The 25,691-nt window shown below is 39.7% G+C and overlaps 1 protein-coding gene and 1 pseudogene across 3 annotated transcripts in view; both read right to left on the bottom strand.

The window, feature by feature from the left end:
* Nucleotides 1-25,446, bottom strand: part of LOC114485940 (uncharacterized) — a 78,524-nt gene extending 53,078 nt beyond the window's left edge. Inside the window, exons 1-2 of one of the 3 annotated variants that reach the window (XM_028487800.2) lie at nucleotides 23,954-25,445; nucleotides 23,434-23,704 (exon numbers count right to left, since the gene is read on the bottom strand). In XM_028487800.2, the coding sequence (XP_028343601.1) occupies nucleotides 23,434-23,704; nucleotides 23,954-24,131 (449 nt within the window). In that variant the 5' untranslated portion in view covers nucleotides 24,132-25,445. Of the gene's footprint in view, nucleotides 1-23,433; nucleotides 23,809-23,953 lie in introns of those variants that run through there. The other 2 variants (XM_028487799.2, XM_028487801.2) reach the window with 2 other exon arrangements.
* Nucleotides 9,659-11,848, bottom strand: LOC102973831 (bifunctional methylenetetrahydrofolate dehydrogenase/cyclohydrolase, mitochondrial-like; annotated as a pseudogene).
* Nucleotides 25,447-25,691: the final 245 nt, after the last annotated feature.

Below are 25,691 nucleotides of genomic sequence, written 5' to 3' on the forward strand. Positions count from 1 at the left end.
AAACTACAGGTCCAAAGGGAGATAAAATAGTCTTTCACGATCAGTTTCACTTGATTTGGGTTTCCAATGAGCATAAAATCCTTTAGTCAGAGAACATTGGAGATGACTTTATACACACAAGGCATACACAGAGAAATAACACTATATATGTATATATTTTATACCTTTTTAATGACAAGTAATCATCTCACAATTACAAATCTCACGCTGTTATCTTTAAAATTTCCTGAAACTATTTTTCATCATGTAAAAAGTATCTATGTCTTGACTTCCAAATGTTTTTATAATCTCTAGTTTCATTTTGATATGTTTGTTACTGTTACTTTGTACAAATAATATTCCTATTTCTGCCTTCTGAGTGGAACAGAACACTGTATATAAATAAATATTTTCTTTCACATTTCAAACAATTTTCTAATTATGATCCTCTACAGAGAATTAGTATAGAAACTATGTTTACTGATAAAGTAACTAAACCTATGCAATTTACTTATACTAATGCTCATCTGCTTATATTACACTAGAAGAGAAAAAATATTCTTCTCTCTTATTTCCCTCCATAGTTGACTTCTAGACTAAAGTATTCCAATTTAGGAAGCCTAACAACTTTAAAGAAAACTCTCCTTTAAAATCAGCTTACCTACAAGTTGTTTATACCAATTTTTATAAAATGCAGAAGTACTTAAGGGAAGCCTACGGTTATATTTCTAAATATTTTAATTTTATAAACAAAAAGCTTCTTAACTAAAACAGCAGATTAGCATAATTAATTACCTTCGTTATTACTTCCTATTTACATAGTGTTATGGCCAGAACAAGAAGCTAACTGCAAACTTAAAAGAACTGAAGGAAAAAATTAATTTTCAGAATTCGAACAAAACAATTGCACCAAATTCTACAAATGTTTGCTGCCTACCAGAATCTAATTTAGAAAGAAATGCAAAATCTCACACATATATATAGGTGCAGGGGGTGAGGAGGGAGGAGAAAGAGCATTGAAGATTTAGATGTTACACAAGAATTTTACTATTAATAACATTCACTGGCAGTGATACTGATATCAAATTTGTAGTAATTGAGATGTAGTCATTTATATGCAGACATGGAATCACCAAGACTCTTCTATTTATTCTACTTCTATATTCTGAACTAGATTTGCAAAACTTTCCCAGTCAGAATAGACACTGGCAGTTTTGTACACTGCTGAGCCCCCTCTGCTGGTTTGGCAACAGTGGTTGTCCAAAAACTACTTGAAGTAATAATGGATACACTTTTTCATTAAATTAATTTTAAAAGTTAATACATTGAAATAAATATATTCATTAAATATACATTTCATAAAATACATACTTTCAGGACTTCCCTGGTGGCACAGTGGTTAAGAATCTGTCTGCCAATGCAGGGGACACTGGTTTGAGCCCTGGTCTGGGAAGATCCCACATGCTGCGGAGCAACTAAGCCCACGAGCCACAACTACTGAGCCTGTGCTCTGGAGCCCTCGAGCCACAACTACTGAAGCCCGGGTGCCTAGAGCCCGTGCTCCGCAACAAGAGAAACCACCACAATGAGAAGCCCGCGCACCGCAACGAAGAGTAGTCCCCGCTCGCCGCAACTAGAGAACGCCCACACGCAGCAACAAAGACCCAACGCAGCCAAAAATAAAATAAATTAATCTAAAAAAATCACATGCTTGGGCTTCCCTGGTGGCGCAGTGGTTGCGCGTCCGCCTGCCGATGCAGGGGAACCGGGTTCGCGCCCCGGTATGGGAGGATCCCACATGCCGCGGAGCGGCTGGGCCCGTGAGCCATGGCCGCTGAGCCTGCGCGTCCGGAGCCTGTGCTCCGCAACGGGAGAGGCCACAACAGAGGAAGGCCCGCATACCACAAAAAAAAAAAAAAAAAATCACATGCTTTCAGTTTAAAGCAAGTTACATTACCTTTAGACCTCAAATGTAAGGGAAGTCATTAGCTTAAAAAAAAAAAAAGTTACATATGTTAGTAAAAACGACATGCTCCACCAACTCACTTTTCACATTCACAAAAATTACTTTATAAAACAGAAAGTAGGGCTTTCCTGGTGGCGCAGTGGTTGAGAGTCCGCCTGCCGATGCAGGGGACGCGGGTTCGTGCCCCGGTCCGGGAGGATCCCCCATGCCGCGGAGCGGCTGGGCCCGTGAGCCATGGCCGCTGAGCCTGCGCGTCCGGAGCCTGTGCTCTGCAACGGGAGAGGCCACAACAGTGAGAGGCCCGCGTACCGCAAAAAAAAAAAAATATAATAAAACAGAAAGTAATTTGAGCAATATTGCTCATTTTAAAGTTAAATCTGACTGTCATTTATATTAATACTTGCATAACAATACATTTACTGTATACTATAGTATTATGAATACATGAATATATAGTAAAATATACAAACATGCATGGGAATGATAAATACCTAATTCATTATGGTCATTTTAAAGAGAGATAAAGACAATTGGGATTGGAAGGGGAATACATAGGGTTTCAACTACTACCTGTGTCTTATATTTTCCTTAAAAATAAAAAATTCTGGGGCTTCCCTGGTGGCCCAGTGGTTAAGAATCCTCCTGCCAATACAGGGGACACGGATTCGAGGCCTGGTCCGGGAAGATACCACATGCCTCGGGTCAACTAAGCCCATGAGCCACAACTACTGAGCCTGCGCACCATATCTACTGAAGCCTGCACATAGAGCCCATGCTCCGCAACAAGAGAAGCCACCACAATGAGAAGCCCGAGCACCGCAACAAAGAGTAGCCCCTGCTTGTGGCAACTAGAGAAAGTCTACGCACAGCAACGAAGACCCAACGTAGCCAAAAATAAATAAATAAAATAAAATTCTGAAGCAAATATGGGAAAAGGAAACTTGATAAAGCTAGTTGAAAGGTTAAAAAAAATTATTGCCCCAAAACTATTTTTCTGTATAATATGGTATAAAATATAAAACATTATATTTCTTTTTTCAAAGAAACAAGCAAAATGAAGTATTTTTTAAAATTTTATTGAGGTATGGTTGATGTATATGTTTCAGATGTACGACAGTGATTCACACTTTTTAAAGGTTATACTCCATTTATAGTTATTATAAAATACTGCCTATATTTCCTGTGCTGTACAATATATCCTTACAGATTTATTTTATACATAGTAGATTGTACTGCTTAATCCCTTACCTCTATCTTGTCCCCTTCCCCTTCTCCCCTCTCTCGCCCCCCTGGTAACCACTAGGTTGTTCTCAATATCTGTGAGTCTATTTTTTTGTTATATTCACTAGTTTGCTTTATTTTTTTAGATTCCACATATAAGCGATATCATACCGTATTTGTCTTTCTCTCTCTGACTTATTTCACTAAGCAGAATACCTTCTAAGTACATCCATGTTGTTACATGTTGTTTTTACATGTTGTTACAAATAGCAACATTTTATGGCTGAGTAGTATTCGGGGCACGAACCCGCATCCCCTGCATCGGCAGGCGGACTCTCAACCACTGTGCCACCAGGGAAGCCCTGAAGTATCATTCTTGAATCAACCTACTAGGTACTTCAAATTAAATAAGTTAAATGTTATAGTGAAATTAAATAAACAGAATCAATTTTCTATGTGGGAAAGATGAAAACTTGTTAGGAAAGAGGTCTGATTTAAAAAGCAGTAAGAATAAAGAAAGGTATTATTATTACATAAAAAATGTGGGCCTTCCCTGGTGGCGCAGTGGTTAAGAATCCGCCTGTTAATTCAGAGGACACAGGTTCGACCCCTGGTCTGAGAAGATCCCACATGCTGCAGAGCAACTAAGCCCATGTGCCACAGATACTGAGCCTGCACTCTAGAGCCCGTGAGCCACAACTACTGAAGCCTGTGCGCCCTAGAGCCCATGCGCCACAACTACTGAGCCCATGTGCCACAACTACTGAAGCCCACATGCTCTAGGGCCCACGTGACGCAACTACTGAGTCCGTAGTTGTAAAAATAAATAAATAAATAAATATTATTTTAAAATATTTATGTAAAAATAAATTTTAAAAAAAATTCTTAAAAATGTGAATACACTTAATGCCGCTGTACACTTAAAAACGGCTAAAATGGTTAATTTTATGTTATGTATATTTTACCACAATAAAAAAGAAGTATATTATGAGCTAGGCCAATTTAGATTGAAGGAAGACCATATTTTATTTTTTAATTTTTTTAAAATTATTTATTTTTAGCTGCATTGGGTCTTCGTTGCTGCATGCAGGCTTTCTCTAGTTGTGGTGAGCAGGGGCTACTCTTAGTTGTGGCGTGCAGGCTTCTCATTGCGGTGGCTTCTCTTGTTGCAGAGCACGGGTTCTAGGTGTGCACGCTTCAGTAGTTGTGGCTCGCATGCTCTAGAACACAGGCTCACTAGTTGTGGCACACAGGCTTTGTTGCTCCGTGGCATGTGGGATCTTCCCCAACCAGGGATCAAACCCGTGTCCCCTACAATGGCAGGCAGATTCTTAACCACTGCGCCACCCAGGAAGTCCCGACAATATTTTATTTATAGGTAAAAACTAAGGACAAAAGTTCCAAGTGGGAATTTCTGCTGACAACAGCAGAAATCCAAAGCTGAAAGCACAGCTGACTGGCACACTAATGTAATTCTATCTCAATCAGTTATGGATCACAAAATATAAAAAAAGGCGAAGAGAAAAAGGAAACGAGATTACACTGTCATCAATCCCATGGACAAAATAAAAATAGCAAAACTTCAAATTCATTTTAAAGAAATTTCTGAAATTTTCCAACTTCTTCTTAGCACTATTTTGATTCCTCAAATTCAGTTTACTTCTTGATGACTTTATATGTTCCCCTTGGTGTCTACTATCTCTCTGTCCCCTCATTTTGAGGTTCCTTTCTCCTTTGATACCCCAAATGTTGAGGTGGACCCCAAAATTCCATTTTTGCCTTCTTTGCCCTTGCTACATTTTCTCCTTAGAGAATCACATGGTTTCAAATATGACTACTAAGAGAGAGACTTGCTAGACTGTGAGATCCTTGAGGATACAGACTGATGTGTCCATGTTCTATGCCTGGTATAAGGCAAATTCAATGAAACATTTGTTCAAAAAGATGGTTGGATGGACAGACGGATGGACAAATTAATCACTCCAAAATTCTAGGCCTGATATTCCTGAACTACCTCTCTGCATCTTCTTATTTTCAACTGCCTTCTAGACAGCTGACACCAAATTCCTATTGAACATTTTCCCAGCTACCCGCTTATCTTCCTTCCTTCCATTTACCTGACTCAAAACCTAAAGTCCCCTTTTATTTTTCCTTTCCTCTCTCCTCTCACATCTAATTAGTTGACAGATTTCTCTCATATTATCCCTTCCTTCCAATTACCTCACTGCTACTCTAAAGGCCAAAATCATCTCTTAACTAAACTACTACAATGAAGAGAATTAGCTGGTTTTCCCACTGCTTACTCCTTCCTTCCCCAATCTATACTTTATTTCGATTCAGGATTAATCTTCATGGTGCAAATCTAGATCACTGAGTCCTCAGTGCCAATTCTTTAATATTCAAGGTCTTTAACGTTGCATTTTTTTGTGTTTACTTTTATTTTTTATTGTAGTAAAATACACATAAAACTTAACATTCTAATCATTTTAAAGTATACATTTCCACGGCATTATCCATCTCCAGAATTTTTTCATCATCCCAAATGGAAACTCCATACCCATTAAATACTAACTCCCGGGCTTCCCTGGTGGCACAGTGGTTAAGACTCCACCTGCTAATGCAGGGGACATGGATTCGAGCCCTGGTCTGGGAAGATCCCACATGCTGCGGAGCAACTATGCCCGTGCGCCACAACTAGAGCCCGCGTGCCACAACTACTGAAGCCCACGCGCCTAGAGCCTGTGCTCCACAACAAGAGAAGCCACCACAATGAGAAGCCCGCGCACCGCAAGGAAGAGTAGCCCGCGCACCGCAAGGAAGAGTAGCCTCCGCTCGAGGCAACTGCAGAAAGCCCACACACAGCAACGAAGACCCAATGCAGCCAAAATAAATAAAATTTTTAAAAAAGACCCTATTTCCAAATAAAGTCACATTAAAAAAAAAATACTAATTCCCCTCAGCTCCCGGTAACTACTATTCTACTTTCTGTCTCTATGAATTGGACTACTCTCTAGGTATCTCATGTAAGTGGAATCATAAAACATTTGTCCTTCTGTGTCTGGTTTATTTTACTTATTAATATAACATCTTCTGGCTTCATCCATGTTGTAGTATGTGTCAGAATTTCATTCCTTTGAAGGCTGAATAATATTTCATTGTATGTATATACCACATTTTATTCCATTCCATCCCTTCATCAATTGATGGACATTTGCTGTTTTCACGTTTTGGCTACTGTGAATATGTTACTATGAACACTGATATACAAATATCTGTTTCAGTTCTTGCTCTCAATTCTTCTGGATAGACACCTAGAAATGGAACTGCTAGATCATACGGTAACTCTTTAATTTTTTTTTTTTTTTAATTTTTGGCTGCGTTGGGTTTTTGTTGCTGCGCACAGGCTTTCTCTAGTTGTGGCGAGCGGGGGCTACTCTTCGTTGCAGTGCGTGGGTTTCTCATTGCAGTGGCTTCGCTTGTTGCGGAGCATGGGCTCTAGGTGCGTGGGCTTCAGTAGTTGTGGCTTGCGGGCTCTAGAGCACAGGCTCAGTAGTTGTGGCGCATAGGCCCAGCTGCTCCAAGGCATGTGGGATCTTCCCAGACCAGCATTCGAACCTGTGTCCCCTGCATTGGCAGGTGGATTCTTAACCGCTGCGCCACCAGGGAAGTCCCTTGTTTAATTTTTTGAAGAACTGTCTTCCACAGCTGGTATATCATTTTAAAGTCAACACAATCTGGGTCTAAGCTCTCTTTCTGTGTATCTCTCCCTACTGCAGTCTAGTCCTCTATCATTCAGCCAAACTGAATCTCAGCAGAGCCTCTTCCTTCCTACCTCTAAAATCCTTTGTCCTTGCTGCTCTGTTTGGGAAACAATTTCCTACGTGCAAATCTACCCATCCTTCGAGGCTAGCTCAAGCACCACCTACTGTGGAAAACATTCCCTGATTTCTCCAACTAGAAGGAATCTCTTTTTCTGAATTCCCTTTATATTTCCCTCTCACTTTCTACCATATATAATAATCAGGTACACATCTTTCTCAGCAAGTATGTCTAATTCATATATATACTGCCTTCAGCAACTAGCAAGTAGTAGACAATGGGTAAATGAATAGAATGGATCAATGACAAAGGAATAAAGATAAATTTTAAGATAAAAATAATTCAAAATTTCCGATCAAGTTGAAGACTGTCAAGGAAAACTAAACCATACCTGTTAAAATCTTTTTTAAAGTGTTATCTATCAACATTTTAAATGCACAGGCCAGATGACTCAGACATTCTAGTTCTAGAAATATGTCTGAAGTAAACCTTGGCACAATTGCAAAAAAGGTGTTCTATGCAGCACTGTTTTAACAGCAAAGTTAAAAAATAAATAGAAACAAACCAAATGTCCATTCACAAGGGAGTAGACAAACATCTTATGACACAACCATAATCTTAAGTAGCTGTTAAAAGGAGGTGGACAATACTCTACAACATATTACAAAATTTAAAAAGCCATTTCTGCCTAAAAATGCAGGTTAATTTTTTCTGTATCCAAAGAGAAAATTTCATTTCAAACTGTCAAAAGTAGTTATCTGTGGTAGTTTGTAAAAAAGGATTCACTTATGTGAATTGATTACAACAAACATCTATTCTGTAATTTGTAAAAATGTCTCCCAAATTTTTAGTAAATTCAACTTGGTTCTGATTTTTTTTAAATGTAAAAATACATATTTAAAAGTAGAATAGGGACTTCCCTGGTGGTCCGGTGGTTGAGAATCCGCCTTCCAATGCAGGGGACGTGAGTTCGATCAACCATACCTGTTAAAATCTTTTTTAAAGTGTTATCTATCAACATTTTAAATGCACAGGCCAGATGACTCAGACATTCTAGTTCTAGAAATATGTCTGAAGTAAACCTTGGCACAATTGCAAAAAAGGTGTTCTATGCAGCACTGTTTTAACAGCAAAGTTAAAAAATAAATAGAAACAAACCAAATGTCCATTCACAAGGGAGTAGACAAACATCTTATGACACAACCATAATCTTAAGTAGCTGTTAAAAGGAGGTGGACAATACTCTACAACATATTACAAAATTTAAAAAGCCATTTCTGCCTAAAAATGCAGGTTAATTTTTTCTGTATCCAAAGAGAAAATTTCATTTCAAACTGTCAAAAGTAGTTATCTGTGGTAGTTTGTAAAAAAGGATTCACTTATGTGAATTGATTACAACAAACATCTATTCTGTAATTTGTAAAAATGTCTCCCAAATTTTTAGTAAATTCAACTTGGTTCTGATTTTTTTTAAATGTAAAAATACATATTTAAAAGTAGAATAGGGACTTCCCTGGTGGTCCGGTGGTTGAGAATCCGCCTTCCAATGCAGGGGACGTGAGTTCGATCCCTGGTCAGGGAACTAAGATCCCACATGCTGCAGGGCAACTAAGCCTGCGCGCCACAACTACGGAGCCCACGCACCACAACTAGAGAGAAGCCCGCGCGCTGCAACAAAGAGCCCACATGCCGCAACTAAGACCCAAAGCAGCCAAAAATAAATAAATATAAATAAAAGTAGACTATTCTACAGTGTAATTTTATTTTATTAAAATATTTATCTATCTATTTATCTATCTATCTATCTGGCTGAGCCAGGTTTTAGCTGCAGCACGTGGGATCTTCACTGCCACATGCCAGATCTTTAGTTGCAGCATGCAGGGCAGGATCTAGGTCCCTGGCCAGGGATCAAACCCGGGCTCCCTGCATTGGGAGCCCAGAGTTTTAGCCACTGGACCACCAGAGAAGTCCCCTCTACAGTCTAATTTTAAAACAAACGACACCCAAGAGAGTGTATAATATTCCTGCCAAAAATAAATATAACAAAACTAGCAATTTTGTAATATTTAGAAACAAAGCGCACAGTGGTTTAGATATTACAGCTATGTATCTTTAAGTAGAGGAGAAAAAACCAAACTGTATAAATGGGTGTTTTCCAAAGAAAACTAAGCATCAAGGTTTTTTGTTTTTAATTGAGATATAGTTGGTGTACAGTATCATGTAAGTTTTATATAAGTTTCAGGTATACAACACAGTGATTCACAATTTTTAAAGGTTATTATATATGTACTTCTTAATACTCTACCCCTATCTTGACCCTTGCCCCTCCCCTCTCCCACTGGTAACCACTAGTTTGTTCTCTATATCTATGAGTCTTTCTTTTTTGTTATATTCACTAGTTTGCTGTATTTTTTAGATTCCACATATAAATGATATAATACAGTATTTGTCTTTCTCTGTCTGACTTATTTCACTAAGCATAATACCCTCCAAGTCCATCCATGTTGTCACAAATGGCAAAATTTCATTCGTTTTTACGGCTGAGTAGTATTACAGTGTGAGAGTGTGTGTGTGTGTACACCACATGTTCTTTATCCATTCATCCACTGATGAACACTTAGGTTGCTTTCATATCTTGGCTGTTATAAATAATGGTGCTATGAACACTGAGGTGCATATATCTTTTTTTTTTTTTACCAGCCAGAAGTGTTTTATTTAAAAAAAAAAATCAAAATGAAGCAAAAAAGTCCTTTAATCAGAAAGTCTGATTAAATTCAGTATTAACTCAAGTTCTCAAAAATCAATCAAGGAAAGCCAACAGGTGCATCAGAGAAAAGCTGGCAGCTGTTGACATTTCTCTGGTGGAAAAGAAAGTTGCACACTTATAGAAGCTGCCCTAATGATCATCAAGCCCAAGTTATGTTTTCCAAATACAGGTTTCAAGATTACACTAAAGAAACCATACAGACACCTCCAACAGTATAAAAATTTGACAGTGAAGTTTAAGGATGTAGGAAAGTCAAATATGACAACACACATGAATAATTTATAAAATAAGCCTTTCAATCCTAGAAAACTAAAACGGGGAAACCTCAGGATGGTAACGAACATAAAACGAGGGCTAATAGCAAATGAAACAACCCCAAACATTTTCCCAATGACTAAGCTACAAAATGACAGCTTAGGAGACTATTAACATGTAGTTTTTCTTCTGGTTATCAATCAATACATATATTAAATTAGGGTAATTTTTTTTCTACTCAACTACCATCACTTCTTTCCTTTTTACCTTTTCCCTGATTTTCTCTTGCAACATTTTTCCTTTGGTTTGACCAGTTGAACTCAAAAGGTCTGGAACCTGAAGTGAGCATCCACTCATTATTGGAATAGCACTTGGGAAATGCAGTCGTAGAAAACACAAATTTGTGCAGCATTGGTGGTAGAGTGGTAAGCATAGCTGCCCTCCTAAAAAAAGACAAATTTTAACTGAACTGGTTGACAAAGTTAGGCAGCCATTCTCAATGTGACAGTGTCCCCCTGTTAATCAGTAGGTTAATGACTTCTCCTGGCTGGATCCCATGACCCAGCACGATAGTGGCGTGCTCCCTGGTGGGTAACTGCAGGGCTATGTGTGCAAACACCCACCCATTTAAACTTACAAATAAATAGAAAGCATGGTTTTAAACCATTTAAGTAGAATAAATACTGCATTTCTATTGGCCTGGTTTTCCTCGTGAACTAGCTTGGAGTGCTGTTCATGACACAGAAGACACAGTAGTTAATTACTTGCTACTCCAAGCTCCTTAGACTTTAGTACTTCCCGCTCTTCAAGCCGCAGCACTTTTTTTGCAGCAATAATGGTATTCTTCATTAGCATTGCCACCGTCATGGGACCAACACCCCGAGGGACTGGAGTGATGTAACCGGCTTTCTTCCTGACTCCTTCAAAATCCACATCTCCAACCAACTTGGGTTTAGCAGTTATGGGATTTTGAATTCTATTTATTCCCACATCAATGACAGGTGCTCCTTCCTTAATCGTATCTGCTGTGATCAGATTTGGAATGCCTGCAGCGGAGACCACAATATCTGCAAGAGCTGTATGTTTCTTCAGCTGCTCCTTGGGAGTATATCGATGAGATGTTGTGACAGTGGCATCACCTCCGGGACGTTCGTGAGCCCCGCCGTGTGCAGCAGCACTGCAATGGGCATTCCAACGTTTTTTGACCTTCCAATCACAAGCACTTTCTTCCCCAGGGCTGGAATACCAGTTCGCTTAATTATTTCCCACACACCCCACGGAGTAGCTGGAAACATGGAATTCTGGTCCAAACACTTTCGCCCTACGTTAATTACATGAAAGCCATCAACATCTTTGTCTGGAGAAACAGCATTGCAGATCTTTCTCTCATCAATGTGCTCTGGAAGAGGCAGCTGAACAAGGAGTCTACATTATCATGATTAAATTCAACAGTTCTTCCTCTGAAATTGAAGCTCGTTTCACAATTCTCTCACTGCTGATTCCCACATCGGCAGCTGCTCTGGTTTTTTTGAGGACATAGGAGTGATTTGCAGGATTCTCGCCAACCAGGACGACGCTCGAAATGACAACAGCTTCATTTCGAACTGCCGAGAGGTGGAAGGGGCGTTGGTTGAGGCGGCAGCTCTGCACCGGCTTGAGCAGCCAGGTGGCCAAAGTGGATAAGAGGGACACTGCAGCCATGGCCAGCGCCAGGGCATATATCTTTTTGAATTAATATTTCTGTTTTCTTTTAAAAAAAAATCAAGGTTTAATACTACAGCTAAATTATTAAAAACTTGCCAGAATTTTTTTGCGCTCTACTACTTTAAAAAGAAAATCTATACAATAAATGGATACATCTCTAATACTGACCAGAAGAAGACAACAAAAGAATACACGAAGTGATTCCATTTATGTAAAGTTGACAAACAGGCAAAACTAAACTACTGTTTAGATACACACATAGGTGATAAAACTATCAAGAAAAGCAAGGAAATTATCATGAGACAAAACAGTAGCTACTTCTAAGACAGGAAATGGTTGTAATCAAAGAGGGGTACACTGGAAGTATCTCTGAGGCACTGGCAATATTCTATCACTTGACCTGGATGGCGGTTACACAGATGTTTGCTTATAATTATTCTTTACACTGCACATATTTTATGCACTCTTCTGAATTTCTCACAATATAAAAAAATCTACCTAAACCTAACTTTTAATAGTATTTAATAATAATACATAAATACTTCTGCAGGCGAACTTTTATTCTGAACATGTGCTCACATATTTGATCTAAAATAGCTTTAGCTAATAGTGCACAGCAAAACCAACCTGCCAAAGGTAAAAAGAACAACGAAATCATTAGGAACTCAGACAAAAAGAAAATCTCTTAAGGTTCCAATGCTTCTCAAATTTTAATGTGCAACTCAAACTACAGATTCAGATTCAGTAGGCCTGGAGTGGGACCTGACATTCTGCACTCTAACCCTGGTGATGCCAATGTTGCCAGTTCATGGACTCTGAGTACCAACTTACTAAGGAATCATTAAAATGCAGCTGGTGTCAAGACTAGCTGAGAGGAAAGGGAATCAACAGGTATTAAGAGTTTGTGCCAAGCACCTTATCTCATTTAACCCTACCTCAATTCTATAAGGGACATATTATCAGTTATGTTTTACAGATGAAGATTATGAGGCCCAGATAAATTCATTTGCCCACAATTAGCCAGCTTTGTAAAAAGAAAAGGAACCAGAACTGGAACCCAATATGTTCTGAAGTCTCTAGGAAGGAATTCACTAAATGTGAGCAAATGAGAAGCATGGTGAAAACAGTGTTTCAGGAAGCAGAATTCAAAGCACTCTACAATTGTACAGTATTCCTATCAAATCTCTCAGTTTGCATATAGAAGCAACAACCTCACTGACACAAAAATATTCTGCAAAGAACATAGTACATTCTGACAAGATGCTGTAAGAGAATGGAAATTTTCATTTCTACTTATATTTCTTCTGGTGGTGGTCAGAGCAATGGAATTCATGAAGGGTAGATAATGTCCTGACTACTCCCTATCCTCAGGAAACCTAAAGGACAATGGCATATGCACATGAAGTAAATCTTGTTTCACAAGCTTGATCATTTAAAAAAAAAAAAATCACCTAGTAGGTACACTTCCTAGACACTGTTTCAGAAAACAGGGATGGGCCCGGGAATCTTAATTTTTTTAACAAGCACCTGAGCAGATTCAAGTTTAGAAAACCCTCAGCAGTACTTCTAAAACTTAACCTTATGTTCTCGTTTATAGTTTTCCTATGCTTTACATACTTTACTGAGCAATGGGTTTAAAATATGGCTAATAAAACTCTCAGAAAAATATAAAATATTATAGCAGGAGATCTTAGAGATTATGGAGCAATTTAACCCTTATTCTACAAATGAGGAAACTGAAGTCCAAAAACTTAGGTGACTTCCTTAAGGTCATGTATTTAGTGGCAAAACAGAACCTGTATCAGCTCAATGCTCTTTCTACCACACATACCGAAATCTATCTTAAAGTAGGTTTTTTTTTTTTTTTTTGGGCCATGCCACATGGCTTGTGGGATCTTAGTTCCCCAACCAGGGATTGAACCCAGGCCCTCGGCAGTGAAAGTGCCGAGTCCTAACTACTGGACCGCAAGGGAATTCCCACCAAAATCTATTTTTAAAAGATCAGCAGTAAAGCATTACTTACTGATTACCATCAAAAAGTGACTAGTTGAACAAATCTGGCACATCCACACAATGAAGCTGTGAATATGATTAAGGATTATCTCTATTCCAACAAGGCATAATCTCTGGGATATATTAAGTGAAAAGAAATGCTGAACAGTGTACACAGTATGGCAATCTTTTGTGTAAGAAAGGATAAAAAAGAATATATGAAGATATTTGTTTATTTTTGCAAAAAGAAACACTGTAAGGATAAACCAGAAACTAATAAACATTAGGAAGAGCATGATCCAAGTACCAGCCATGTTGCATATCTTGGCAATTCCCGCTCTTGGTCCCAGCCAGATCTGAAAGTGGCAGCAATGCTTGAGGTCATGGGTGAACCCCTCTCCATTTTCTTTAAAAGGTTTGGTAATGCCATCTAACCCTTTTGTTCCCAACTCTTGAGGTAATAGTTTTGCCCTAGTTACTTTATTTATTTTTTAATATTTATTCATTTACTTGGTTGTGTCGGGTCTTAGTTGTGTCACGCAGGATCTTTGCTGCAGCGGGCGGAATCTTTAGTTGCAGCATGCAAACTCTTAGTTGCAGCATGCTTGTGGGATCTAGTTCCCTGACCAGGGATCGAACCTGGGCCCCCTGCATCGGGAGCACGGAATCTTAGTCACTGGACCACCGGGGAAGTCCCAGTTTCACCCTAGTTATTCATCTCTAAGTCACCCTGCCCTACTCTTTTTTGCCCTCTCAGTCTTGCAACCTATATTAAATCTCCTCTATTTGAAATATCTAGTATGTTTTCCATTTTCTTGACTGGATATTGACAGAATGTTCTAGGGTAAAAAGAATCACAAATAAATGTTAAATTTACCTCAGTAATTTTGTTAGTAACAACATGAAGACTATATTTTTAAAAGTTACGTATGGGACTTTCCTGGTAGTCCAGTGATTAAGACTCCACGCTCCCAATGCACAGGGCCAAGGTTCAATGCCTGGTCAGGGAACTAGATCCCGCATGTTGCAACTAAGATCCCGTGCACAGCAACGAAGATCCCGCGTGCTGCAACAAAGACCCGACACAGCCAAATAAATAAATATTTTTTAAAAATAAAATGAAAAGTTATGTATACTGTAGTATAGAACAAATAAACGTGAACAGTACTAAAAAATAAGATTTTCAGTTTAAGGAAAGAGAGATAAAATCTAAAGAAAAGAACCCTGTAACGATTCAAATTAAATTGGAAATATTTTCTATCTCTGCCCATTGAAAGGACCTAGAAATAATGAAGACCCAGTAAGCAATGAGCATTCCTAGCACTCAGATCTTGGTTTCTAATGGCATTCTCTGTAAAAGTAACTAGGTCTTCCTAGAAAAATGATTGATTTCGGGTCAAGAACAGAGAGAGTACAAGGAGCACCTGGAAAATCTTGCGAGAGAAAACAACCCAAACGCCAAAGGGCACACGGGGCACGTCAAAAGGACACAACACTAGCTTGAAGACACTCATACTGGTGAAAGTTCTGCGTTAAAGAGACTAATGGCTGTAACTAACTGTAAAATAATGAATAAATAAAAATTCATGTGCCTACAATGATACAGAAAATAGCAAAGAAACTCATTTGCTACCACTGAGGTGACCATTTCTTCACCAAGAAAATTTACAATGAGAAGTAAAGAATTAAACAAAACACCCTACCTTATTAGGAGAAACTTTTAGTAGTTAATTCTCAGTTGATTCTCATTTATTAGCCAGCTAATAAATGTGGAAGGATAACAATAACAATCATCCTTTTGCAACCTCCAATGAAACAACTGATTCAGGCAAGGATCTCTGATGGACGTTAAAACCAACAGGTGAAAGATGGAATAGAGTAATTGTGTTGTAGTAAATTGCTACCCACAGATTACTTGATCCATGTAAAGCAAAACCTTTACAATGGAAAGATCTAGGACTTGCACATTTAACCAAGTGATCAAATTCAGCATCATTATAATGGCAAAAGCTGACATCAAGTGTGATACAATTTAAATACACAGTATCACAAAGGATTGCAAATTGTCAATTGTCTTAAAAGGTGATAAAGGAAGAAATTAATTGACACAAGGAAATAGTAAGACAAATCACGAACGTGGAAGGGTCTACCAGATAACCAGACTGGTCTCTTCAAAAAGTCAGTGTCATTGAGCGAAAGAAAAAAAAAAAAAAAAATGGGGAGAAGGGGAGGAGGCTATTTTAGATTATGAAGCAAAAACTAAACAACAGCCAAATGCAATTTGAGAATCCCAACTGGAACCTGGTTCATACTTTAGACCTTTGCACTAGCTGTTCCTTATGTCCCCAAAACTTAGCATTAAACATTCTGCCTTGTGTCTTTCAGCCTGAATATCACTTTCTCACTGAGGCCTTCTCTAAACCAATCTCAATTAGTCTTCCCTTTTAGCTAACTCTTTTATTTTCTTTGAAGTATTTATTACTGTCTGAAGTTTTGTTCATTCATTAACTGCTTTCTTCATTCTCGAATGTAAGATGCAGGAAATCAGAGCCCTTGCCTATTTTGTCCACTGTAACCCTAATATCTTTTTTTTTTAATTAATTAATTTATTTATGGCTGCGTTGGGTCTTCGTTTCTGTGCGAGGGCTTTCTCTACTTGCGTCAAACGGGGGCCACTCTGCATCACGGTGCGCGGGCCTCTCACTATCGCGGCCTCTCTTGTTGCGGAGCACAGGCTCCAGACGCGCAGGCTCAGTAGTTGTGGCTCATGGGCCTAGTTGCTCTGCAGCATGTGGGTTCTTCCCAGACCAGGGCTCAAACCCGTGTCCCCTGCATTGGCAGGCAGATTCTCAACCACTGCGCCACCAGGGAAGCCCAACCCTAATATCTTGAACCATGCCTAGCACACAGCATTCAATAAATGTTTTTTGAATGAATGGACCAATGAACAAAAAGGCAAAAAAGACTCAAAAGACACTTAGGATCATGCAATGCCTCAGAAAGCTCATGAAGAACATCAGCCCACAAGAATCAAATGCATACACTGAATGAACATTTGAGTGCCTAATATGTAAGTACTAAATGTGCATATAAGACACTAAAAATATTACATATGAATTATACTCTATGATATATCCCTTTTAAGTATTTGGCAGGAATTAAATAGCACAGTAATTTTCTTTTTGGATATTAACTTTAACCTAATTGTGCAACGGCAACAGTGGTTAAGTGGTGGAGCATACAGGAGATACTCTACAGAGCTGGATAGAGTAGTTAATGAAAAAATGCCTCCTACCTAAGAAAATGAATATTCCAGTTATAAAAATGAACATGATATACATGAGAGGCAGTGAGACTAGTCTGGCTTGAACAGACTGCATGAGGGGTGTCATGTAAAATAAGTCTGGAAAGGTACAATGAGGGCCAAATGGAGAGCTTCAAAGATAAGTAAGGGAGTAGGCAATAATAAGTTACCATAGGTTCCCGATCAGAGGGGAAACATTCAGATCGTAGTCCCTTAAGATTGGTCTGTTATAATACTGTCACTTCAATCTTAATCATTTCCAAAAATTACCAAGAAGAAAAACTCAAATAACAGCAAATACTTCTTATGCAGTGTTTACCATGTGTTAGACACTTAGTTAAATATTGCACACGTATGTCATGCAGTAGGAATTGTAACTCCCATTTTGAAGATGAGGGAGGCTGAGATCATACAACTAGTAAGTAGCAGAGCCCTGGCAACAAGACTAGTTAAGAACTATAGCAGTACTTCAGTCTGCCCTCAGCTCATAAAAGCCTGGTCTAGAGTCATGTCAGCAAGTATAACGAGGAGCAGGGAAATCTAAGGGATACTGAGGAAGATAATACAGATCTACACGGCAGGATACAAAAGATTTTTTTTTTAAAAGGGTATTAACAAATGACTCCCAGTTTCATGGTCTATCAGACCAGAATAAAAGTATTCTATCTACAGAGATGGGAATATTGAGAAGGGAACTTGGTTAGTTTTTATGTTAAGGGAGGTAAGAGGTGAAACAATGGACTCAGTTGTGAACACGTGGACAGCTGAGTTAGAGGAAATGCTCTATAAAGTCCCTGGAAAACCAAGAGGCATAAAAGAAAGATCACATCTAGATGGATTTAAGAGACATAAGGGCAGTGGTATCAAATGAAGACATGAATAAGCCCAGTTCTCCAATCAAAGACAGAAAAGGAAGCACAGGGGAAACCATTAAACATGTATTCCTGCTACAGGTATGTCTGCATACAGGACAAGTATGCCATTGGACTACGCTATGAGGAAGCTAGGAGACAAGTTCCCCTTGTCCCAGTTTTAATGTTCCATAAAACAATGTAATAATAATGTTTAAGATTTAAGTGTTTACTATATGCTAGGCAATGTGCTGAGAAGTTCACACATATTCCCACAATAAATTGTCCCAAAACGTGGGCATCATCCTCATGTTATAGATGAAAAAACTGAGGCTTAGAGAACCTATGGTGCATACCCAAGGAAAGTAGCAGAACTAGGGTAGGGGCCTGGGTCTACCTGGGGTCAAAGCCTATGATCTTAATTACTATATTGCAATAAATAATTATCAAGCCAGCCCACAGAGCACATATAAACTATTAAGCTTCCTCTGTGCGTGTGTTAATATATGCCTTGACATAAAAATTGCCATTTTAACCATTTTCAAATATGCAGTTCAGTGGCATCAAGTACATTCACATTGTTGTGCAACCATCATCACCATCCATCTTCAGAACTTTGATCCCAAACTAAAACTCCATATCCGTTAAAAGGTAACTCCCCTTTCCCTCCTTTCCTCAGCCCCTGGCAACTACCATTCTACTTTCTCTCTCTATGAATTAGACTATTCTAGGTACCTCATACAAGTGCAATCATACAATATTTGTTCTTTTGTGGCTTATCTCACCTACCATAATGTCTTCAAAATTCACTACCATTAAGTTACTTATAAGTTAAATAAAATGTGAAATTCTAACGCACACATCATTATGCAGCTCTATGGGGAATTACATTCCAAAATTCCATTATGATTTATGAAACACACTTGGAAGAGAAAACTGCATTTACTGGAAAAAAAAAAAGGTGGGGGAAGGTAAGGAAGACAGACAAATCAAAATTTGAAGGATCCACAGGAAAGTAAAACTTCAGATTCAGTAATAAGGAAGACAGCAGCTTGCTTGATTTTGACTAGACTGAAGGATCTATCTAAGTATCTCAAAGCAAAAGCTAAGAAAGCAGTCCTGCAGAACAGACTGCAAACATAACACTGCTGGATCAACCAAGAAAAGACAAGACACTGTCGCTTTTTGGCAAAACACAGCAAGACTACCAGCAAAAAAGCTTTAAAAATAAATACTGAAACAGAAGGATAAATTCCATTTTTCCTTGATTTGCATCTGAAAAACCAGCAGATGGGAGACGCAACATTTAGTAAAACTGTATTGATCAATTTATAATTAACATCAATCTTTCTCCAAACAATGCACCAAGAGGTTCATTCTGGAAAAAAATTTCTTGTTCTCTAGATAGTAACATGAATCAAACATTTAAGATGAGAATAATAAAGGAAACACAAATTTGGAAGATTATGCCATACCAGTGAATTCCTTAAAATAGCTGAAATAAAAGTATCCTAAATGTTAAAATATTCTAAGGGAATATTAGTAGCTAAAACTGGAACTTGTTTGCCTTTATAGAAATTAAATGAACTGGGACTTCCCTGGTGGTGCAGGGGTTAAGAATCTGTCTGACAATGCAGGGGACATGGGTTCGAGCCCTGGTCGAGGAAGATCCCACATGCCGTGGAGCATCTAAGCCCGTGTGCCACAACTACTGAGCCTGCCCTCTAGAGCCCGCGAGCCACAACTACTGAGCCCCCGTGCCACAACTACTGAAGCCCGTGTGCCTAGAGCCCATGCTCCGCAACAAAGAGAAGCCACTGCAATGAGAAGCCCACACACCACAACGAAGAGTAGTCCCTGCTCGCCGCAACTAGAGAAAGCCGGGTCGCAGCAACGAAGACCCAATGCAGCCAGGAAAAAAAAAAAAAAGAAAGAAATTAAATGAACTACCTGAAATCTATATATTACTAGGAGACAAGAGAAAATATGTTACTATCTAAGCTAAGTTACTGTCCAGAGTAGTAAAATTTTACCAGTAACTATTGCTTTATATAATATCTGTACATTTATCAGATTTATATATATAAACAAGCATCAAAGTACCACAAGATACGTCCACCTTTGAAGGAAAACAAAACAGCAACACTAAAAAAAATTAAATAAAAAGGCTAGGAGAAAACTTTAGAAATTAAAAAGTAGAAACTTAATACAGGAAGAATCTGAATTCAAAGCAAATTTGCTTTCCAATACATGCATGAGTAAGTAAGTGCAAAATTAAGCTATACAGGAGTACCACTAATTTTACAAGACATTTAAAAGAATGGCACAAGAAACAATTTAAAAAATAAGTTGTAGTGTTATGAGCTTCATACTGGGCAATTTTAAAATGACTTGTCTGTAGGTCATATCTTTCTACATGTGACAAACTGTCACAATATAGAAGAATGAACAAACACATCACCTTCACTTTCTTGTCAACCACTACTTTAAAGCACTCATGTTCAGTTAAGATACAGATGGTATGTGCTCAATACTGCACCACTTACAGACTCCACTCAATCCAAAAATCCATAAAATTTCTGCAATGTAGGTGACAACATGCTAAATTAATTATAAAATACCATATCACTAAGATGAGGAACTTGCATTGAACAGAAGTTTAATAACAGAGATGCTAAGCAGCCTCAATCTACATAAATAGATTCTATAAAATAGTTTAGTATACTTCTGGCTTAAACTGTCAGCTTCACCTCAAAAGGAGAAGGGCCTTATTGTTTTATTTATTATTGGGAGACCAGAGACAGTACTAATAATCACTTACAGTCAACATTCTAAGGGACTGACAACTAAACATTTATTAACTGAATGTGATCAAATTCAAATCATACAGTACTTCTTGTGCCAGTTTACAAAACAAAAATAAAAGCATCACCACTCTAAAGCTGTCACCACTTAGTAATCGGAGATATTTTAAATTGCAGCTGCAATGTTTGTGTTTATTGCTTGTGCATATGACTCACTCTCAAAAAGGTTCTCCCAAGACTCTGGTGGATTTTTGAGAATGCAGAAACCATAACTGGGGCATACTGTGTGGGAAGCGTCATGACAATGAATGAATAAAAGAGGAAAAGAACTCGTGACAGAAAATTTTTAAGTTTTTATAAAAAGCAGGTTGCTCACAAAAGGCATTTTTTCTGCAGAATAACAGGAAAGGTTGAGGAAAGCCATCCTGGCTCTGAGAAGCCTTCCTTGACTCCCTTGGTTCGATTCAGTGCATTTCTTACACTATAATATATTTAACTAGTTTCTCAGTCTGGCTCCCCGACCAGACTGCAGGCAACTTGAGACCAAAAGCTGTTAGAATCATCAGTACCTACTTCCCAAAATGTCCAGCACACAGAGGGCTCTCAATAGGTATTTTCATAAAACTGGTTATTGAATAATCAATCTTACATTCACCTTCTATTTTACAAAGCACTTTCACAAACATTACTCTTTTGCTTCACATTAACAATCTTGTGAAGTGGGAAGGGCATTATTTAAACAAATGGCTTCTAGTTTTATATAGACTGACTAAAACAACCCTGAAATCACAAAGATAATCACATATTTGTTCATCTTTGAGACAACTTCTCCTTGGGACCTCAATATTCTTGTAAAACCTAGAGGTTTTGCTAGCATTTTCACAATGGGTAGCAATTACACAGCTCTGAGTCCTACAGAAGGGTTTTAACTATATAAACCAGTGTTAGAGAAAGCTCTTCTAGAAATCAGACATTTAAGAAGCAACCTAAGCTATTTTTCCTGATCCTCTTTTTTTGTGACTCTGAGAAGGCAAGAAATTGCAAAAGGCAAAATGCTGGAGAGTGAATGATGTCACGGATGTCATGAAGTTGCATCAATATCTGATGATGATTTAGCACAACGATGCGACACATTATGCCAAGAAGTATAATGTCAAACCACCAGGATGTTTTACTGCATTAATTTCATGACTCTTTATTAGCAAATTGAAATGCAGAGTGGCTCTCCAATTGTCTAAAATGGAGAAGTTGTTGGTTTAGGTTTATGTCCTTGGCAAAGGCACTAAGAAAATGTACAAATCTCTATGGAAAAAGCTTTAAGAAAAGAAAAAAACGGTCAAAAAATTAGCTACTATTAAACTAAACAGTTGTCATTTTAACAATTAAAAGCTTTTTGAAGTAGACAAAACACCCATGGGTCAATGTAGATAAAGTAATATATTCATACTGGGCTTGTCAAAAGCAAACAGTTACAAGATATAAAATGACAACATACAACAGAAAGGAAACCAATCAGATTATACACATGAATACGCTCAAAATTAGGGATATGAAACAGAGCATCACTATTCACTGTAAAAGCTACAGACTGATCTTAAATGTTCAATTCTAAATGATGCTATTTCCCTCTCAAATTCTCCTTGTCCCTTTAAATCCATGACGTCATCATTCTTAAACACAAGCAAAACAAATTTAAGTTATAAAAGGTATTTGGTGTGCCCAAGCCAATGCTATCTCAACAATTCCCCGTAGCACAACTGCAACTGAAGCCTTCATTCCTCAAGGAAGAGACCACGAGGCTTCAAACCGGCTTCCCTACTTGAAAGAAACAAAATCAAAGTCTCCAAATTAGCATTTGAACAACAACAAAAGTTGTTCTCAAAAAGGGTAAGTATAGTACAATGTCCCTGCCAGCAAGCGAGATCTGGTAATGTGTCTGAATCTTCACACTGAGCAATAAGAATCCCACCAGAGAAAAGTGCAAAGACTTTGGCAATTTAGAAATGAAGCTTTTATTTTCCTAATAAAATTCGGGAGATTAACAGACAAAAGCAATTGGGTATTCCGAATATAACAATCCAAAGGTTTCAAAGGATCGAGAGGACTTCATTAGCCCCGAAATTACTTTCCAGACACTATCAAGATCTTACGGCTGTTTTTTTCTTCGTTTACAAATTGGTTCCCACCCTCCACGGTTCCCTTTGCACCAATTCTCACCAGAAGCCTTCCACAGTCACAACATGGGCTGCTGTCTCAATCAAGGAGATCCGCAGTTCCTACTTCTCTGGGGAAACACTCAAAAAACTAAGGGGTAGGAAAGGCTGCTTATGTTTCATTTTTTAAGCCAATTCCAAAATCTTCCTTTTGAAGCTTCAGAGATGCTGGCCCCTCGCCGCAGCCCCAATTTTGGAGGGCACCGAACTCCGGCTCCTCTCAAAGGCGTTAAAGATTTGGGGGTGGGGTGGAAGATAATTTGACACCCCAAAGCCATCCTTACCCTGGTCGCATACCCCTTCGTGGCTCCGGTGAGGGGACGAAAACCGCCGTGCTAGAGGGGAGAGGCCGGGTTCGCCCCCATCCCAAGGGCTGCCTGGAAAGGGGTTCTCCTCCTCCCTGCCTAACCCGGGGAGGCCGAGAATGACTACAGCAAGGCCCCCAGTCCAGCCGGCACCGACCCCCGCGCGGGGTGCAGGGCCTGCGCCGAACCCGTGGCATAAAGGGCATAAGCCGCCAGCTCCCCGCCGCGGCCCCGGGAGAGGAAGAGGCCTCACCTGGCCCAGCCAGCGCCACACTCTCGGGTACGCTCCGCTGGCGAAGAAGGTGAGGGAGCCGGGGATAGGACCTGAGCAGAGGCGCTCCGCCCCAGGCCGCGCTTGCCGCACTCGGGATTCCTCACAGCTGGCGGGACACCGAGCTGCTCCAAGCCGCCATCTTCCTCCACTCTAACGCCGCAGCCGCCTCCGCCGCCGTCACCGCCGCCGCCACCGCTGTTGCTGCTCTCGCCGGGAGAAGACCGCACAGAGTGCGCATGCGCCGGGGGACCTGCACGCAGGACACACGCGCGCGCACACACGTCAGTGCGGCGGGACCGCGGCAGGCGGCCTATGGGGGGCGCCATGTTGGGAAGGTACACGCCGCGGCCCGCCACGCCCACCCCCCACCCCCCTGGCCCCCGGGAGGTTCTCCGAGGTTGGAATGCCGCCTGGGGGAGCCAAGCTGGAGTGAGGAAACATCACGCTTCCGCGCCCGCTTTCTTCGGGTGCCTACAAACGGCATTAGAACTGCACTCACCCTCCTCTGCACTGCTAGGAACAACTGAGCAGTTTTCCCAACGGCTTGAGTCTATGATAGATGTTAGACCAGGAATTAATTCATTTGTTATCCCGAGGGCCCGATGAGCACAAGCGCTCTTGATGTCAACTGAAGGAGAGAAACTCAGTGCCTTGGTTATGCAACCGAAGCCTCCCATAATTGTGTACCAACCACTGTGTGACTTGTTACTAGCTCCATGTTTCAGATGAGGAAACTGAGGCACGGGATATATCAATTATTTTCCCAAAGCCACATGTCTGGGGAGTTGGGGTGGGAAGGTAGGATTTGAACTCAGGCGCGTCTGTTTCCCAAGCTCTTGTACTTTCCACTATCACTATCACTGGTTCCAGCAAAATCCCCCTTCCAAGGGAGCAACCTGGTGTGTAGGTGAGAACCTTCATGTATTACCTGCACAGCATGTGGTCTAAGGAAATGCCAGAGATACGGAGCCCAAGGGCTTCAGTCTTCATCCCTTGCACCTAAAAATGAAGCAACCTTGAGCTGCCAGCCCACCACCCCGGGATAAAGTGGACCTTCTGGGACATCTCTTAGGACATAGGGCTGGGTCAGAACCCAGGTCTGCTCTCAAGTTGGGAAGGCAAGGTGCTATTGAACAAACTTGGGTCAATATCACACTAGAAAGCACTAGATCTGTGTTCCACAAACTTGAATAATGCAAAGACCCCTGGGTAAACACTCATGGAATCCCAGTATGAGAAACACTGATTTAAGAAACTCAAGTCTGTCAGTTAGGAAATATCACTGCAAAAGAGAAACTTGGCAATTATAAATATAAATAAATATTAAAATTGTATCATTAAAAATCCCAAGCTTAAAAATTGTCATAGAACTTGTGAACCGCCCCCCCCCGACCCCCAAGTACCCTGTAGACTCAATGTTAGAAACACTGGACCAGCTTTTGAGCACTTCCTTTTAAAAATGCAGGTTCCACCTTTTGGCTCTCTGACCAGTACCATGGAGGGCAGCAAGAACGAGCACCTTATGAAAGGCAGCAAAAAGGGAACCAAGAAGAAAGTGGTTGATCTGTTTTCTAAGAAAGATGGGTATGATGTAAAAGCACCAGCTATGTTCAATATAAGAAATATTGGAAAAACATTAGTCATAAGAACTCTGGGGGAACTTCACTGGCAGTGCAGTGGTTAAGACTTTGCCTTCCAATGCAGGGGGTGTGGGTTTGATCCCTGGTTGGGGAGCTAAGATCCCACATGCCTCATGGCCAAAAAAACAAAACATAAAACAGAAGCAATATCGTAACAAATTCAATAAAGACTTTAAAAATAGTCCGCATCAAAAAAATCTTAAGCAGTGGATTAAAGCTCCACAATCAACTTGAACTGCCCTGCATCTGTGGAAAACCTGAATAGACAGCGAAATATCCCAAGTTGAGGAGGTGGACTTTGGGAGCAAGATATACTATTATTTTCCCCTTTTTTCTTTTTGGGAGTGTGTATGTGTGTGCTGCTGTGTGAGATTTGGTCTGTAGAGCTTGGTTTCCACCATTTGTCCTATGGTTAGACCGACCCGTTTTTTGTTTTTCTAATAGAAATTTTTCTTCTTAATAATAATTTTTTATTTTAATAACTATATTTTATCCTACTTTATTTTGTCTTCTCCCTTTCTTTCTTCCTTTCTTCCTTCCTTTCTTCCCTCCTTCCCTCCTTTCTTCCTTCCTTCCTCCCTTCCTTCCTTCCTTTCT

Source organism: Physeter macrocephalus, chromosome 3, assembly GCF_002837175.3.
Source record: "Physeter macrocephalus isolate SW-GA chromosome 3, ASM283717v5, whole genome shotgun sequence".
Classification (NCBI taxonomy): domain Eukaryota; kingdom Metazoa; phylum Chordata; class Mammalia; order Artiodactyla; family Physeteridae; genus Physeter; species Physeter macrocephalus.